This window comes from Numida meleagris, chromosome 4, assembly GCF_002078875.1.
Source record: "Numida meleagris isolate 19003 breed g44 Domestic line chromosome 4, NumMel1.0, whole genome shotgun sequence".
NCBI classification, from domain to species: Eukaryota; Metazoa; Chordata; class Aves; order Galliformes; family Numididae; genus Numida; species Numida meleagris.
Window position 1 is genome coordinate 87,110,499 of NC_034412.1, and position 19,755 is coordinate 87,130,253.

The following is a 19,755-nucleotide window of genomic DNA, read 5'->3' on the forward strand; positions in this document are numbered from 1 at the left end:
CCTACTGCAATTCAGAAAGTAAATGCTTAGTTCTGAAAGGATACGGAGTGGAAAAAGCTGATTGCATTTATCTTGATTTCTATATGTCTTTTCTATCATGTGAGATAGCCATGAAAATTAATTTTTTGGGGTAGCCAAGATTAAAGAGAGTACAGGGGATAAATAAAAACAAAATAATAAAAAAGTCCTATTGCATTTGAAATAAGAGAGTGTCTTTAATGTATTCATGGTAACGTGAATTTTCTATACGCACTTTTTACCAACTCCATATATTCTGTGTACTTGATTAACACCTCGTGCTCTAAGGGGCACTAAACAGGCCCATGTCTTCCTTGCCTCAGTCTGGGACATACATCACTATGTTAATCACAGGTTTTCTTCCAAACTTCTGTATCATTCAGTAATAGGTATAATGCTATCAAGAGTAAAATTTTTTGAGCTGTTTTTCCTCCTTCTCCCTAAATAGCTATCTGTCTGTTGAAGCATGTATTCCCTGCTCCCTCTTTTCATTACTGTTTCAAGGATTCCTTAAATGGGTCCATTCATTTACAGCAGAAGTGGCAGAAAAGATTCATGCAGCCTTTTTGTCAGCAGGCAAAACTGTCTTGAGGCTGTGGCTGCATTATGGTTGAATTACTAAGTCATGGGACTGTGAGAGCTCATTTAGCAACTGGTTCATCCCCCAGGACTTGTTTCTCCACTTGGGCAGCCCCTACGCCCAGGGGAGGCTGTTTCTCCGTGCCAAGCATCAGAGCAGTGTGCAGCTGCAGCTCCATCCTTCTTAAGTGATTTTCGAGTGTCTATCAAATGTAAAATAAAGAGAAACAAAATAGAAATGCGGGTGGTGGTGGTATTTGATGCAGTGGAAGTATTTGTTTCCCAGGAGGTGTCGTGGCACCAGCAAGTGAATCTATGCTTTAGCAGCCATCGATCTGAATGGCTCCAAGTTGTACAAATCCATCGGAGGTGGATTCAAGGAACTCTTCTTTTCTTCACAGTGTAGCTTGTTATTGATTTCTCTCCTTGCACCGTTTTACTCAGCCAGGCAAGGAAGATTAGGGAGATTATCTTTGGGATATGTGCCATCCTGTTACCTTGATTGTACTTAAGAGATTACAGGGGTATAAATGTGGTGCATCTGGAGGTCAAGGCTGAGACTACACAGCTCTGAGTGCTTACTTCTGTTGCACTTGTTATAAATTTCTTCCTTGTGATTCTCTGTTTAATTTTTCACTTGCTTAGGTTAATGTGTCACTCAGCCTAAGCATTAAGTGTCCGTGGGGCAGGGGGTGGAATTCTGACATGAATTGTAAGATTTGAAAAATGGTAACTTTGAATTTCTTTTGTATTTTCCTTACTAAAGTGCTCTGGACTCTAAGTTCTGCCTAGCAACACTTTCTGACTTCTCATTGTCATGTGTAGTGGGCAGTTGGGCTGATGGGTTGGTAGTGGCACACTGAAGACTCAGCTGTTGTGTTTGTCAATCAGTTTCTTCTTTTAAATTCAGCTTTCCAGCAACAGGAAGAGTAGAAGAGTGACATGATGGTCTAATTTTGTTTCAGCTAGATTTTAAAGAGTCTGTCATTCAGGATTTTAAGGGATATTTAAGAATCAGACATGAAATTTGCAATTTTCCTTACTTCGTAGATTAATTTTCCCAGAGAATTATATCTAGACTGTGGGCAGAAAGTGTTGTGCAGGATTAATGCAGAGCAGTATAACTGGAGGACTGCTTTGCTTCCTGAGGGAAAAAGAAATCGCTGTGAAAAGAAATAGCAGTAAGGCTGCACTGGAAATCTGAAAGTGTAAATGCTAGATGAAAGGAACCAAGTTCAGGGAAGTGGAAAGACAGTTTTGCTTGCTAATACCAGGACTTGTTAAGTTCTTGCCTGAGAAAAAGGGAGCATCAAACACTCCGAGTGTGTACCTCTTTCTTGGTAAGAGTCACAGCCATATGACTCCATTTGTTGTTGCAGTAAAGTACTCCAGCCCAACCACTCTTTCACCTAGTCCCTCCAAACTTTCCAAAATTCATCCTAACCACACATTTTAGCTTTTGATGCATTTCTTCCACTGGACCTGCAGCTCCTACCGCTGTTTTAGGTATGAGGATGGCAACCAGACTGTCAGTCAGCAAGTCACTGCCCCAGCAGCCACTGTCACCCACCAGTACCTGGGGCAAGGAAGGACCTTTGTCTGAATCTTAGAATCATTATGTTGGAAAAGACCTCTAAGATCATCTTGTCCAAACATTGACCCATCCCCACCATGCCCACTAACCCAGGTTCCTTCATCCCACATCTCCATGTTTCTTGAAAACAAGAACACTCCCCGTAGGACCTGTGCTCCAGACCCTTCACCAGCTTTGTTGTCGTTCTTTGAACACTCTGGTGCCTCAGTATCTTTCTCATAGTGAGGAGCCCAAACCTGAACACAGTACTTGAGGTGCTGCCTCACCACTGCCAAGTAAAAGTGTCTGCATTCACTGCAGTATTGCTTCTGTTCATGGTATAATAATGTAAATGATAGCTTTGCTGCAAGCTGTGGCATCACAGAAGACTAGTTTTTAGATTTTCCATGGAAAAAAGGAACAAAGTACTGTTTATTTACTCTTTCTTCTGACTCTGTTTCAATTCTATCCCTACTTATTGGATAATCAGGGCAACTATTCTCACACTGTAAATGGAAAGGTGACTTCAGTGTTATGTGGTTTAAGGCAGGAGATGAAGCATTCATTTTTAAAGCTTATTTTCGCAAAACATATATTCTCTTGACATTTTTGGTAGCTTTATTTCATATTCACTCCGTCACCCCAGTTATTTTTTCAGTTATTGGGTGACCAGAACTGTATACAATCTCCCTAATAAGTGCCAAGAATGTCATAAAGAATTTACAAGTTTTCTGTCTCTGTGACTAGGTGTCACTTTGTATGTAGCCCCAACATCTGACTTGCTGCAACCTTATCCAATTGTAAATGCAGGCCCTTTTATTGTTTGCTAAGCTCAATTCAGTGTTGCCACTTTCTGATTTATTTCTTCTGTTTAATATTAGTGTTAAATTATTTTTCCCATCTGTGTGGTTTTTGTCTGAGAAGTTTGGAGTGAAGGAGCTGGAAAACTGTTAAGAAAGCTATTGCAATATTCATGCCTGAAATTCTTGAGAAAATGCAGAATGTTGACTCTCATTTTATTATTGTCGAATGTTTAATTGAATAGGTACCAATGCATAGTATAATAGACATTGATGCACAATATTTACTACTTCTTCTGTGTAAATGCTGGATCCGCTTTGTGCTATGTTATGTCTTACAAACAAAATAGTTCTTACCTGAGGATTATTTCTGAGGTTATCTTTAATTACACTGTTGCAGAACACACAAGTTTTCCATTGACTTGCATTCTGATCTTGGAAAATCATTCACTTTTCTTTTTTCCTTTTCACTCATGGATCCCAATGGCATTGCTGGAATCAGTAGCATTTCTTCTCACACTGAAAGCCAGAAAATATGATTTTTGGTCTTCGGTAGCTGGTGAGGTCATCCCTCTGATGACCTCTAGCCAGAAGGCAGGGCCCAGCCACCTCAGAATGGTGGGATGCAGCATGCCTATTATTACTAGCTTGGGAGAATACTGTCATCTAGCTTCCTGATGCATTTTTCCCCCACACTAGTATTCAACTTTTCTGGCAGACCTATTGTTTGTGCAACATAAATGATGGAAAAAATAGTCATTTGTACCTTCTTTTCCTACAGGATTTACAGATAATCAGTACAGATGAAAACCAGGTATTTGTGGCTGTTCAGGAATGGTACCAGACAGACACATACAATCTATACCAGTCCGACCCACAAGGTGTTTACTACTCCATCCTGCTGGAGAACGTCCGGAGCACGAAGCAGCCAGAAGAGAATGTCCTAATAGATATTCTGGAGGTAAGCTTTTAGTTCTTCCAATGTCTGTAGTCTGAGTGGAGTTTTCATTCTTTTATCTGGATTATGAATATAATTAATTTTATATTTGCATGTTTTCACAGTTGTCTTTAATGTAAAAAGGCTAGGATTTCTTTCTTATTGGTAGTATATCATACTATATATGTGTTTCTCTTCTTTTCTGCTAGTATGCTGCAGGCTCTAAGAACTAGATAATTGGTATGACATTACAAGGATGTGCAAAACCAGAGTTGATTGAGGCTTTCTGCATGTGAGAAGTGGAGCTGGCAGCACCATTTATTATTGAAGAAGGAAGTAATGTAGCTGCCTATGTACAGCTTTTTTTTTCTTCTAGGTGACTCAGTGGTACACTTCCTGACAGATTCTTTTAGTGAGTGGATCTTTAAATAATAAACCTATGAGCCTTGTGCTAGGTTCTGTGTCACCTCTGACAAGTGAAGAATCAGCAAAATTAAATACTGGACAGAAATCCACTTGTTTTCACAGGGTGTATTGTGCCAGCAGTGTTTGCTATGAGATGCTATCCTGTAAACAGTTATATCTTCGATATTACGTCTAGCGTGCTTCACAAACAAATGAATACAGAATATAATGTTTTGGAAGGCACAAAGTTGTCGTCAGTTCAGTTCCTCATGTGACTGACCTTCACGTGTAGCAAGATGTACATTTGCACCAGTTCTGTTCTTTCTTATAGCACCATTATCAGGATCTCTAACCACATGGACCTTTGTTCTGACCCAGTTTGGCCACTGGTATGCTCTAAGTGGCCAGGTGTTATTAAAACAAACAAAAAAAGAGGTATTTCTAGGTGTACCAGCGTTCTTGTGGTCTGCAGTAATTCTGGTTACAAGTCTTGCATTTTCAGAGGTGTTAAATGGCTCTAAATAGGCTATTCTTGGTGTGGGAACACGATAGCACTATTTTTTCTCCTTTATCTCCTTTATCATTGATTAGCTTTTTCTTTTCAAATAGCTACAGTAAAACATTTACTAATTACCAATTTAAGCGCAGATTATTTTCTATGCTGTCCCTATTTAGAAATGGGGCTTCTTAATGAGTAAAGCAGTAGATTGTGTGTAGCCACATTCCCAAAGGGCGATTTACTGGGAGTAGAATTTTGCAGCTCATTGCTTTTGGTCTTTCCCGCAGGATGCAAAGCCATAAGAGATTAAGGTACTATCTCTTCTCTCAGCAACACATAGAGCACATAATTTCACATCACCTGTATGGAGATGCCAACTCTCACTGTCCTTTTGTCTACAAGAGTTATTTACTTAATTCAGTTTCACTCATAATTTAAGAATTTCACAGTGTTACTGAGGGTATATTTGTTAATGAAAAAAAGTGAGAGATCCTAGGTCATTGTGTACACAGGATTAATATGTAGGGTTGCATTAAAAAGAAAATGTGCATATTATAAAGATTATTTGAAAGACAATTCTACATCTTTAGAACTGTTTTCAGAACGAGGTTGCATCATAGGAGGACAGTTTCATTTGCTTAAAATAAGAAAGCCTGCAGCTTTCAGATAGCTTGTAAAATAAATAGTGTCCATCTTATTTACTAAATAGTGATCATCTATTCACATCTGAAAGTAACATATAGGTTATTTACACTGTATAGCTAATAAAGATAAGCTGAAGTCCTTAGGAATGTGATTTTTTTTTTTTGTCTATTTTGAGTTTTCCCTCTGGGCATTTTAATGCATGCATCCCATTATTGGAACAGAAATCTTCAACACAGAGGTGATCCTCGGTGGTTGACAGTTTCCATCAGTGTGTTATTCATAAAATTTTCACTGTTGTTCTTCATTACCTGTTGCTGTCTTCACTTCATCTTTGGCTCATACATTTACTATAGCTCTTTTACTTGTCTGCTTTCATTTTCTTTTATGTACGTTGTCTTCTTTGTACAATATTTCATTTCTGCTCACATTGCAAATGTGAATGGGGAATAATTGCCAAATATTCATATCAAAGAATGGCAAAGTATTAACTCTCCAAAAGCAGTATGCCATTGAAATTTGCATCAAGTGCTGCCAACACAACTCAGTCACAAATTTAACTCAGGCATATTTGAAAACAGATACCTCAGTGTGCTACTTCTAGACGGGATCCTGTTTTGCTTTCTGTATAAGTAAGAGCTCCACAAGTTGCAGGATACATTCTTCATGCTTACTTTCTTGCCTAAACGGGGACTCTTAAGTATTTAAATTTTAATTGCATACTTGTTACATAACTGCATTTTTTGTATTTCAGTAACTGCTGCTAATAAACACTGTGGGACCATCTGAACACTATCAAATATTGTTCAACTGTTACTACAAGAAAATCTAAAAGTGCAGTAATTTTTGCCACAGAATACAAAGCCTTAACATCCAAACTGTTTACAAAATAGGTTTGTAAGATGCAAAGGACCTTTCTAAAAGCACTGGGAAACCATGAACCCCTGAACTGCTTCGAAAAACAGCTACACTAAAAAAATCAAAGGAAAGCCAAAGGAATGGCATTTTTGAATTTCCTGGCTTGTCTTACTCTAGTAAACTGCTTTCATATTTTAGGCAGCTTCTGGTTTGTAGCTGAACACTTAAAAACTCCCTAGTGTTTAAATGTCCTCTTTTGCACAGCACGTTATTTGCTATGCAACTCTTTTCCCTTCGTTGTAGACAGACACTAACATCCCAGTTTTAGACCAGGCAAATGAGTCAAGGAGTGGAAAGTGACAAAGAATTTGTCTGTCTCATCATCACAATTGAATCCAGAAGGTTAATTTGACATACAGAACTTAAAATATTTATGGAAAGAGTCAGATATGAATTTACATAGGTCACAAGACTAATATATTAGAAAGTGCTATACAGTGGCAGGGATGTTCTAAAGCTGCCAATTTTACACAGCGTAGTTCTTATATTAGTTACCTTTTTTTTTTTTTCATTTATTATTATTATTTTTTTATTTTTTAGCCTAATGCACCACTCCTGACTTCATACTTCTGAACATTCTCTGAAGACAGATGCATCTTGGAAACTTATTATTTCAAGTAGGATTTATGCCTTTCTTTCACAACAGAGCTGCTGAAGTGCTGGTTAGCTTTTATCCCTTAGAGCAGTGGTGAGTGTAGTTAACTGGGACACTGAAATAATTTTTTTCATGATCTTTCTGTGCCTGATAGGATTTGAACTCCATATTCTGGAGAGGTGAGGTTACCCTAGCCACTTGGCTGGATTAGAGATGGGAATGGGAATGGAGAACATTTTCAGTCTGACTCACTGAATGATTATATGGAGTGATTGAATATTTATCAAACTAAAATGAGAGAAGAAAAAAATATTCATGATGCATCACTGTTTTTGCCATCCACAAATGAAGAGGGGTTCCTCCCTTTCAGTCCTTGATCTAATTACTGCTTAAATATTTAATAGTGTTCACTGCAAAAAATACATTCACAGAAATGGAAATGCAAGTCTACCTTCCTCAGAACATGTTTGAACTGCTCGGCATTTCAGTCATATTCATGTCCGTACTCTCTTTGGAAGATGGAATACATAATAAATTCCCAGCAAGTTGAAATAGCTTTGAAAGTTAAGAATGCAGGTTCCTTATTTTTTCCACTCCTTCTTTTATTGCCTGCACTACCATGCAATTTATTGTTACATTTGACTTGGAGTCAATGCTGAGCATCCAGAATCGTGGATGAGTAAACTAACCACGTGCACCTGGGGTTTAAGGAGGAAGGAGCTCATGAGAAATTTAGGTAACAAAACAGCTATGGAAAATTTGATTCTCTGGCCTTAAATTAATTTCCAAGTTCTAGGCTATTACTGTAACAAGCAGAACATAATCTCTGTAGATTTTAGTCAGTTCCTTCGAAAAAGAAATATATTTATGAATGGTAGAGATCAAATCTGTAGCCTGCTGCTATGGATGCCTTCTCTTCAACCTAACTACAGACCTTTTCTAAAATGCATATCAAAGGAAGTTAGTATTTGTGGGAGAGAAGAGGAAAAAAAAAAAAAAGAAACTATTTCTGATAAAAAGTAAACAGTGAGAGGCAAATATTCCTGTTCATGCTCAGACCTGCACAACTGAGCAGCAATACTATGCTGGAAATGATGCATGAGTAGATAGACATTTCCAATAGTTTTTCAATAATTCAAAAAGCTTCATAAGTAATCACAAGGTAAACAGGGGCACTCTTAATGAAACCTTCTAATTTGATGTGAGATCTTACCTATTTCTCTTTTTCCTCTTAATCCTTTTCTTTATTTTTATTTTTTTCTCTTTTAAGGTATCATTCATTTCCCTAATGGAGAAACTACCAGATGCGTGCAGTTCAGAGCCACAAAAGAGCAGCTGATCAGCAATGATCCTTGCAAAAAAAATGTGTATGTGCTGGTTATTAACTTTTTCTCATCTGTGCTTCAGGTCAGAGGTGTAAAAGGAGTCTTTCTGGCCAACCAGAAGATTGATGGGAAAGTTACAACTCTAATAACCTACAACAAAGGCCGTGACTGGGATTTTCTAAACCCTCCAGACATTGATATGAATGGAAAACCTACCAACTGCAAACCTGTAAGTGGTCCTATCTTCTGTCTGATGTGCTCAAGAATTATTTGTATGGTCAGTATGTGTAGCAGTGCAGGCAACTCAAGAGCTTTGTGTTGAGTTTACCAGCTAAATTAATAGACAAATCTACTTGCATGACATGAGCAGTGATTTTGCAAGCTGTTAGTCCAGCCATCTTGTACAGTGAGTCATGACTCTGTCTGTAGCTCTGCATTTCTTATTTTAGAGCTTAATTTGATGCAAAGAGGACATCTTTTTTTGTGTGCCAACCACACAACCCAATTCAGAACAATCAAAACAGTACAGTAAGTTGTTTCAGGATTAAGTGGCACATCAGATGCATCTTACCAATACCTTTTTTGTTTCCATCTTTCATACTTTTATTTCATCTTAAAGCAAGATAACCCTGTTAAAGGAACTCTTGACAGTTGCTTGGAAATCAACATCACATTTAATTGCATCAAAAAGTCCTTTTTTTTTGAAGATGATGTTATGATAGTCCTTGCTACCCATAATATCTTGTTGTTTGTTATGCTGTAGTGAAAAACTTCATATTCTGTCACTGACCCTCTACTCATGGGGACTCCAAGCTCTGCATTTCTCGGTAAAATAAATGGTTTCAGTCCTGCTCTGGCAGAGATTTAATTCTTCTCCATATAGAAAGGGGAGGGCTGGAGATGTTGGCTCCCGTTTGAAGATTTCAGGACTGTGCTGCATGTCTTAAGCCTGTGGGGCCTGAATCTGAGCTCTCATATCAGTGGAAGGATGGCAGAAGAAGCAGCTCTTGAGCACCACTGGCAGGCAGCAGTAATGACCTCCAAGTGTCTCTGTAGAAAATGCAAGAAGCATTAAGTTGCTTAGCTAAGAGAGACGGTGATCATCCTAAAGTCATTAAACTATTTTTCATTTGATTTTTTTTCTAAAAAAGAAATTTTAGTAATTTTTTATTATCATTTTACATAATTACTCAAAACCAGCAAACATTCTAATTGTTGCTGTTGCTGCTAGCTAGAGACTTTAAGCAGTTCTGTCAAATGGATTTTTTATACAATAGTTTCATGCCAATTTCTTTTTTGCTGAGTCAGTGTCAGACTATGGAGACAGCATCACAGACTCTTGTTACATAGTTTAGCTTCACGTTTTGGTCTGGACTCCATGGGAAACAGCCATTTTCTATCTCTATAGGGATACATCACTGCAGCTGCTCTCTGAGTGGGCTTTCATTATCATACAAGCATAATTGTTACGAGCGTTTTTTGTTTTTTAAACCTCTCTTCTTTTTCCCCCACAAGCCTGATTGCTACCTTCACCTCCATCTGCGCTGGGCAGACAATCCGTATGTGTCAGGAACAGTCCATACGAAGGATACTGCACCAGGACTCATCATGGGGGCAGGTAAAAACATGGCATTATTTTGCAAGACCTGAAATGTAATAGGAATTGTATTTGATCTAGTATTTTGGATTATAACATTTACCATTCTACAAACATTACCAAAATAAGGTTCTCACTGAAGAATGTTCTTTTACATGATCTCTGGATCAAAAAATGTAATAAAAATTAATTGAATCCCCCAGAGCTCTGTCTTCTAGGGCAGATCTGTAACAGTTGCATTATGTTTCTCTGTGCTGTTTACTATCTCTTTCCCCATTAGTGAAGTATGAAGCCATGGTGATGGCTGAAGGACTTGTCATTTTCTCTGGAAGTGAAGATCCTTACCATCTCCTCCAGCATCATGAACAGCCCAGTAAATCCAATAAATCTAAACAGTGGCTGAGTCTTTGTTCTTCATACAGATGATTTGTTTTGAAATATTTGCTAATTTCTTTCCACCTAAAGGGGGATGAAGTGAAAGAGGCAAGAGTGTCATAGTGCTGAGAGCAATGCTGGTTGCAGCTGTTCCATTATAACATACATTTGGGACCATGTTACTGTGAAGTGGAATTTAATAATAGAAATTCCCTCTGAGTATTGACTGCTCATCACTAAAAACATTCACGGAAGTCTGTTTTACTTCATACCCTTGTGATTCATCTGTTCATTTCATTTGATTTTCTTTTCCTTTGCTTTAAAATCTTGAGATGTTAACAGTTATATGAGCTTTATATAAGTATCATTATTTTATTCCAATGTTCTGAATTATGTTTAGATGAAATACACGCATGTATTACTTCTCTTTTCATAAAAATGTATCTGTTTTTAATCAATAATGATTTCTGCTAATGTCTTATAAAAGCATTACTAAATTGAAAATTTCCTGAGAATTTCAAGGCAAACATATTTGGTGTTGAAAGATAATGACAGCTGCTATTACTTCAATATAACTAGATTCCCTTACAGTAAGTGGAGTTTAAGATATTTTACTGGAGGCAGACCTAAATGAGAAATGCTGCTATGTTTTTATTGGTGAAAATGAGACTAAGAATGTATACAATGCCTTTGTGAATACATTTCTTGGGAGTATCTAAGTAGGTGTTTAATTTACATTTAATACATTTCAGTGTTTCAAAAAATAATATCCATCTCAAGGATCTTCTTTTTACATAAAGGTACTCCTATTCTAATGTAGGTTCTTACTTTTAGCCTCAGTTTGCCTTTTTGAAACAAATTAAGCAATGTGGTTTTATAAATGAATCTGATGCTTGCATTTCATTTTTTCTCTGTCCTTGCATTATAATCTAACGCAATGAATTGATACTTTGGGAGATTTGGGTTTATTTTCATTTGGTTGGGTTTTGTGGATATTTTTTAAGTGCACAGCTCTGAGATGATAACATGGATGGCAGGTTGGAGAAGAGTACTTTGCCCTTAATTCCTTCCTAGAAAACAAGACCAATGAGGAATGGCTGAATGAACTGGCATTGTTTAGTCTGGAGGCTGAGGGGAGACCTCATTGCTCTCTGCAGCTACCTGAAAGGAGGTTGTAACAAGATGGATGTGGTTCTCTTTTCTCAGATGACAAGTGACATAGGACATGAGGAAACAGCCTCATGTCACACCAGGGGAGGTTTAGATTGAATGTCAGAAGGAATTTCTTCATGTGAGGGATGGTTAGGCATTGGAACACGCTGCCCAGGGAGATGGTGGAGTCACTGTCCTAGAGGTATTTAAGAGCCGTGTGGTTGTGGCACTTAGGAACATCATTTAGTGGTGGGCTTAGTAGTGTGAGGTAATGATTGGACTTGATCTTAAGGGTCTTTTCAAACCTAAATTATTCTACACTATTTTATCACTTTGATGTCTTACCATGCCTGGTAAGTAAGTTTATCAACAGCTTTCTTTAACATGAACATGGAGGAAGCCTTTTTAATTACATCCAGATATCATTAAGAAACAGTCTGCGGTGTTAAATCTGACTTGATTGTTGAGCAACTGGTAATGGAATTAAAATGGTAGATACACCATCTCTCATAGCCACTAGCTAAGCAGCTGGGAAGGAGGGTGTGAAAGTAAGAAAAAATTTTCCAGGAATAGTGCAGTACATCCTTTTTCTGGATTAATGTCATGTAGTTGCAGACAGAGCAGGAGGACTTTGAGAGTCTTAAAGAGCAACTGCATGCTTGCAAACAGATGACCCGACTCAGCTCTGATTTTGACTTGCATTTGTATGATTTGAATGCTCAGGTCATGTAGATTCAGTGCATGTCATCAATCTTATCTGGCAAACCCAATATCCTTGTAAACTTACCCTTCTTATCATAAATAATTTACATACAACAAGCTTGCATTTTTTTCTGTCCTGATTCCCAACACTGATAATCAGATGCAAATTGACAGAAGTACTGGTTTCTTTGCACATACAGAAATCAGATTATCTAGACCACATTACACTCTATTGGAATTTTGCTGTTAGGTTTAGTGAGAGCACATCATCTGCAAATGGCAGATGATGATATAGATCCAGGAATGTCAGCTGATCACTGTGTGGCTATGAACCATCAGTGCATTGTACTGTGGAAAAGGGAAATGTATTCTGAGGGTGAAGTAGGTAAGTAATAGCCAGCAGGGAGAGGGAAATATTAATTATCTGGCAAAATACAGTACTAATAACAGTGTCTACAATTCTGATAATCAATTTTCAGGACCAGCGAGCAGATGCTAAGAAGGACTACTTGGCAGTTGATGGAAATAGAGATTCTGTTTACATGGAGAATCTCATTAGCTGAGAAAAATAAAGGCCAATAAAGAACATGATTTATTCCTGAAAGTGTGATCATGGGATAAAAACAAATGGGAGTAAAGAGATGTTCAGTGAATGTATGGGATAAACAACTGAGTAAGAACTGGAAATCAGAGAATACTTTGTAACCATAAGAACAATGAAACTGCTCCTATCAATGAGAGCATTGTGGTTATTTATCAAAAGGCCAAACAACAGCAACAAAATCACTTCAATGTGGAGACTGGCTACATAATAGAAAGGTTATATAACACAGTTGCTTGTGACAATTGAAAACATAACCTGTGACTTAAGGATTGTTTTGATAATCAGCTTGAAAAATAGACCACAGAGGCATCCGAATATTGTTTATATTTAAAAGAATTTTAAACAGAAAAAAAACACTAATGCCTAGAACCTTTGGGGAAAATGTAATAATATGATGTTAAAATTGCATCTTTTATACATCACATTTACAAGTAAAAATTGAACTCTATTAAAGTTACATAAATAGTTTTAAGGAAAATATACTTGTAGCTTATATATAAATTTTGCAGACAGAATATTAAGTTTTATAACTGCATATTAAAGTGTTCGTTCAAATGACTGGTTTGCTCCCTTTAAGAAATGTAATGAGATTTTGCATTTCCATTTGATTTTTGTGCATTTTAATCTTGGCAGCGGCTTCTTTTTTCATACCATCAGCTATGAAATGTGTGTCAATTGATGTGTAAATTTTTACTATAAACTCGCGAAGGACTTTTTTCTGAAGAATGTTTAGAGAAGTGTAGACTTTTCAGGTGCTGGTTTACTGTAATTCTCTGCTTAGTTTCCAATCCAGATGGCAAGTCAAGCAAGCAGTAAATTTTGCACATTGAGGAAGTGCTGGAAAGTTCAGTTTACTTTTTGTCACATCTGGCCCAAATACATTGCATACATTGTGATAAATTTATACCATTTTTCACAAAATAGCATACCGAGCTGCCACTACAAAAAGAATGAGAGAACAGTGAGATGACAGAGCATTTCCTAGTGCACTCCAGAGTGAAAATCCCGCAATTCCCAAAGACTTCTCTCATGTCAACGTGTTCCCTGACTCTCACTGTGTGAATCACTCCCTCAGCTAAACACTTCTTCAGTTTGCCAAGCAAAAACAGTCTGTCTGGGTCCTGGAACACAGATTGGCCTCATGCTTCTTCGGTACAGGCTAGTAGTTTACAAACCGTGACATTTTAGCTTGTTCATTGACTGTCATAGCTGTATTCATTAACAGGCAATGTAGGCCCAGGGCATTTACCTTTCTGGAGTAGGTACCTGCCTGTATGCTAAATTTCAGTGGCTGAAAAGGATTTTCCATATTTGAGGGATTATTAAAGTGTTGGATATGGGGATTATTTCCTCTCACGGTAAGCATGTCTAAAATCACATTAAAAATATGAGTAAATACGATAAGCAGTGCTTAAAACATGTAAATTAGTAATAAATTGTAAGTGAAATTAAACTCCCATTTTTGCATGACCCTGTAGAAAACTGCAAAAATGCCTGAGCTGTGCAGAACTTTAAATTAGCTTACTCTCTTGAGGTCTGTATGTGTTCTTACAACGATACCACATTTCAAGAGAGCTTGGCTGTTCAATCATCATCATTAAAATGCATTGTTTTCTTTCAGAAATCAGATCACTGTGCTATCGACTGTTAGTTTGGCACGTGCAAAGTTAGGAATAGCTTGGAGAAATACATGGAACAGTAGTCAGTGCCCCTGTTCTCTTGCTTTCAGCCTTGCCACTCCTGTAGAGATGGAACATGTGTTTTACAGTTACCTCACCTATTCCAGATGCAGTAACTTTTTCAGTATGAACTTGAATTGTGCTCAGTGTATTATATTACCTTTACTTGTTACCACAGAAGGATTTTGAGATGTAATACAGACCCAATAAAATGATGAAAGGATTCCATATTGTATTGGCACATCTGAGGAGTTACTTCAGACTTTTACGGCTATAATAAAGAGCATAAAATTTAGCACGATTCTCCAGACAACCAGCTTACTGTTATATCTGTGGGTTGTGTTACAGTTAGAACATGTCAGGATGCTGTGGGTAGCAGGATGGCGTTTAAAAACTGTTCTTTTTTTGGATAAGACATTCGATGTCTTTCACTGAAGTGTTGGCTCTCAGTTTTAGAATTGAACGTAATTTGGCTATTTCTTACCTTCTATATCCTTCATTGTGATGTCAGTTTTGTTATGCTTTATTGGCCACGCTTACCACAAATATAGTTCATAATTGCACTCAGATACAGAAAAGAAACTTTTAGGATGTTTCAGCTCTATTTTCTGAGTGCTTGTGTGACTTTGCTGTTATTTGTTTATAATGTTATTAATGTCAGGATTTTTTTTTGCATTTCATTTGAAGTGAATTGGAGCTGCTGGAAATGAGTTTATGGGATGCTGTTACATATGCTTGTTATCTGGCTTAATTTGGTAACGTGACACAGTTTGAGATAGAGTCTTGAAGCAAAACTTTTTACTCAAATATAACAGTGTCTTTGAAGTTGCATTTTACTAGGATATAAAAGTTAAAATAATGTAACTCTTTAAAAAGGGAAAACTTACAACTCTTTTGTGACATAGATTAAATAGAAAGGTTTGGAGACATAATTTGTAGACTTCAGTTTATAAAGTTTCCAAAATGAAGTAGATATGTTTTGCCTAGAAAAATCTGGAGGCAGTGGACATTTCAGCCTTCATTAATGCCCAGAGCATTACATCAGCAGTCAGAAGTCCCTGCATGCACCACCTCTGTATTTTTTTTTTTACCCTAGACCAGAAGGTGGACTGCTTTCAAAGGTCAAGGAGCAGTTATTTTTCCCAAAGCAATGCACCTCCATGCCAAGTTTGTTATCAGTTGTGTTTTTGACAGAATAGTATTTCTCTGCAACTATAACTGAGTCCATCTCCTTTTGTTCATTTACCAAGAAGAGAAAATAAAGGTAAAACCAAAGCTAGGAGAAGTCGTGGTTGTCCTGACAAAGCTGCAGTTACAAAGCACTTGCTGGTACCTTTGTTATTAATGTATCAGCTGGATGTAAAAGTTTTTCTAATGAAGCAGAGGTTAATGATGTTAGTTTACAGACTAATTCTCCATTAGCTAAGGCAATTTACCACTGCACTTTTTGAAGTGCAGCTCCATAGCACTTCTCAAAATAAAGATCTACTCATGTAAATAGAGTTCTGTAGAAGGTAAGAGAGACAATAATTGGCATTTATCCAGGAGCCTAATGGCCTACAAGAGCGGAGTCTTATTTTCAAAATGACACAGCCAACTATATCTGTGATGAACTACTTGATAAATGAGAACATGGAGTTGGCTGGAAAGAGGAAAAACCAAGAAGGAGCAGTTAAAAGAAATGAACTCCCTCCTATAAATTCTCTGATTCTACATGAAGTTTAACATCATCTCATCTAGGCTTTATTCAGGTTTATATAACATAGGTAAACCATTAAATGACGTAGCACTTGCAGTCTTGATGGTCCAAATAGAGCGTGTATTTTGAGCGGTGCATGCAGTAATTCTTCTCCAGAACCTTTCAGCACTAATGACCACAGTCCATAAACAGACATGTTTTGTTGGTAAAAACAGCTATTTGTATAACACACAAGAGGAATTACATACTGCTATTCTAATCTCATATGTTTTCTTTCATCATCTCTTCTGTTTAAGAGTATCTGATGACTTTTGTCTTTCTTTTTACTGCAAAAGCATGCAACCCATATATTTAAATCAAAATCCATGGAAGGACATCATTTAGAAAGGATATGGAGCTATGATTGGTTCTCCACTATAACACTGTAAACTGGTGATTTAATGGTTTGCTGTTTAAAACGCCACAAGTTAAAAGACAGAGGTCTTGCTTTTTGGGGTTACATCCCCTACGATCTTGTTTTACAAGTTTGTTTCAGGACTTCTGTATGCTTCACAGTAATCTGAATGCTAGCTGTACTCTTCAGTGTAATTTGTCAAAGTATTCCATGGCTTCCTGATGAATACTGAAGTAAATCGCCTAATTCTGCTTTAAGCTTTCGCATTTACAGAACTTTTCAGACCATAACCCCTCTTATTAGTTTAACATATTTTTCTAGATCCTGGATTTTTCTACCATTCCATAAAGTCTTACAGTTAAAACTTTTTTTTTTTTTTTAACAATTCAAGTTCAAAATGAATAATTTTACATAATGTGATTAAGGTATGGCTTCTGTGTTCATGTACATTTCAGACTTACATCTTAAATACATTTTTTAATGTTAGAATTATGGCTCATTGCTCTTGCCTACAGACAGCTAGGAATGTTTAAATAAATAGATAAATACAATGCATATATACTTTTTTTTTTTAAAGAGGCTGTATCTGTTGATAGTAGAATAAACCTACTGATCATTTGATTTTTGTTCTCAGTGACTGGTGTCAGGACTATTTCTAATCTCTCTTGTTAACTGAGTGCCCCCTTCTTTCCTTGTCTTTCGTGACAGGTAACCTGGGGTCCCAGCTGGTTGAGTATAAAGAAGAAATGTACATCACATCTGACTGTGGGAAGACATGGCGCCAGGTAGGAAACTGAAATAATTAAAGGCAATTTTTAATTTACACAATACGTTGAATTTTGTTATGTATAACTTATCTTTATATACCTACTCTTTTGAGGCAGGTGACCATTATTACCCACATTTCACTTGCAAACTGAGAGATTAAGGAGATGATGTGCAAAGATCCAAATTGGCTGGGCTGTCAGATTCTCCTGAAACTCAAATATTTTGGTCTCTTTACAGATCTTCTAAGCATCTTGCATAAGGAGCATGCAGTCCATTTAGGTTTTTTTGTAATTTCAGTAATCTTCCTATGCTAACGAAGAAGTGGAGTTGGGCTGAATCTTGCAGTACGATTATTCGAAGCTGAAAGATAGGATTTACATAGGAAAGGAGAAATTGTTCTGCTTTGTAGTTAAAAACTGCTATTAAAGCTTAAAGTTTGTTCTCCATTGGAAATGAGAACACAAAAAGAGATTGAAAACAATGACAGTAAATCTGTGAATGTCTTTTAGTATGATGTAATCAATTATAGGACAAAAAACAGTGAAGTATTTTAAAAAATTGCCAGTCTTGTAGTATTTGAAATGCCATTTGATTTTTGGATGTCTTATGTTTCCAATGCATGGTGTTGATTTAAGCATTACACCTTTATAATACACTTTATTTTAAACTGCTCTGTCTTGATAATATTTTCTTCATATCTCTTACAAATATCCATAACTGTAATCTACTTTTAACGTATATCCAGAAAAAAAGAAAAAACAGCCCTCAAAGTACCAAACTGTATCAAAAAGTAATTGATTTCAATTAAAATATTGCTTTAGTGTTCTACTGAAATAAAATCCAGCTGAGTTCTTATCTGAAAATAAGTAAGTGTGAAAATGCACTCACGAGTGTTATTAAGTTCAGCACCTTTGAGTTAAGAGTAAATACAGACATTTTCTTATATCACAATTACAGACTGCCATTAATACTCCACAGAAGAATATTTTAAAAGGAATATATTATTTTTATCATGGTAATGTTCTTTAAGTTTTAAAAGATAAGATTTTATGCCAAATTCTTTCTTGAATTCCAGCAGATGATAAATAGGTGTTTAAATGCAAAAGCCTTCCAGAATTTACAGCCTGGACTGTGCTATCTAATACTTAACAGAGGCCTCTCGTGTTTTATTGTCACCATTTTCCAGAGTTTCATAATTTTGATAGGGTGAGAAATAAGAAGGAAGAAGTGATGGAGATCAAAGTCATATTTTGCTGCTTTTATTTTTGAGACACTCAGGCAGATGATATGTGTTGGAACTCGACCTAAGATGACTATTCAAACTAGAAAACCGGTCACAAACTGATCCTTATTGTGACAGTCAAAATCAAACTCACTGTTGCTCACTTGATTTTAATTAAAGCTGCTATGAAGCCTTGGAAGAGCTTACTCAATATTTGTGATAAGAATAAAAATGTAGATTGCTATATATACAGTCAGTATGTTTCCTTTCTCTGTTGGAGGTCATGAAAAAAAAAAAGACAATTTTGTCACCAAGGTGATAAAGGAATTATTTAGGTAGAAAGTTACAGTTTTCCTGTGCTGGCAGAAGGAGAGCGAAGCTCATGTTTGGTTACAGTTCTTTGGGTGGGTTTGAGTCTCTGCCTTGGAAACTCTGAGGCTGTGATTGTTGAATCCCTGTCACCTTTCTCACATGCCATACATGAGGTTGCAAAGCTGTCTACAAACTATGAGAAGAAAGCTATCTGCTTGTGTAGAGTGAAAAGAGTAACATAGAAAAGTAAATATAAAGAACTCAGGAGAAAAGGCAGTTCAAGGAATTAAATAAAAGCATTCCTGAAATAATAGCAATATTGACACTGAGACTCATAGGAGTATAGGACTGGGAGGAAGGCGAAAGATTGTGTAATCCAACCACCTGTTCTGAAGCAACATCAATCGTACCAGGAACAACTTTAACAGAGATTTGCCAGGCCTATTTGTTAACTGTTCACTGCAGGAGATTCTGCAGTGCTCCTATATGGTGTTTTACCACACTAACTAGATTTTTCTGAACATTTAACATAAGCTGCTTTGCATATCCTTGCTTTTTGTGATAGTTCTTGCAGTTTCACAAATCTTGCAAGGTAAGCTGATTTCTTCCTGTCTTTGGGGAGCAGAGGTTTCCTGTCAGCTTTAAATAACCTTTCAGATGTTGAAAGGCAATTATCATGTCTACCCATAGCATCTTGAAGAATGGAAAAACTGGATGCAAAATTACAAATTTTATCATTACTAATCATAATGAAATGATTTCCCTTGATATCTTGACATCTTGGCTCTCACCTTACTTCAGGAGATCTCTCTTTTTGTACTGGAGCATCACATTGTTAACTCATATTCAGTCTGTGATTCGTAAATGGGACCAGTCCCCAAATTTGTAGTTCATCCTCAAATTAAAGAAAATCAATTGATCATTTTCCTTCTGTAATTTCTGAACATGTTTTATACACTT

The 19,755-nt window shown here is 36.8% G+C and overlaps 1 protein-coding gene across 1 annotated transcript in view; it reads left to right on the forward strand.

Moving 5' to 3' along the window:
• The window catches only part of SORCS2 (sortilin related VPS10 domain containing receptor 2), a 550,592-nt gene that overhangs the window by 466,790 nt on the left and 64,047 nt on the right, over positions 1-19,755 (forward strand). Inside the window, exons 9-12 of the mRNA XM_021395917.1 lie at positions 3,752-3,931; positions 8,374-8,520; positions 9,807-9,909; positions 17,202-17,278. Coding sequence (XP_021251592.1) covers positions 3,752-3,931; positions 8,374-8,520; positions 9,807-9,909; positions 17,202-17,278 — 507 coding nt within the window. The remainder of the gene's footprint in view (positions 1-3,751; positions 3,932-8,373; positions 8,521-9,806; positions 9,910-17,201; positions 17,279-19,755) is intronic.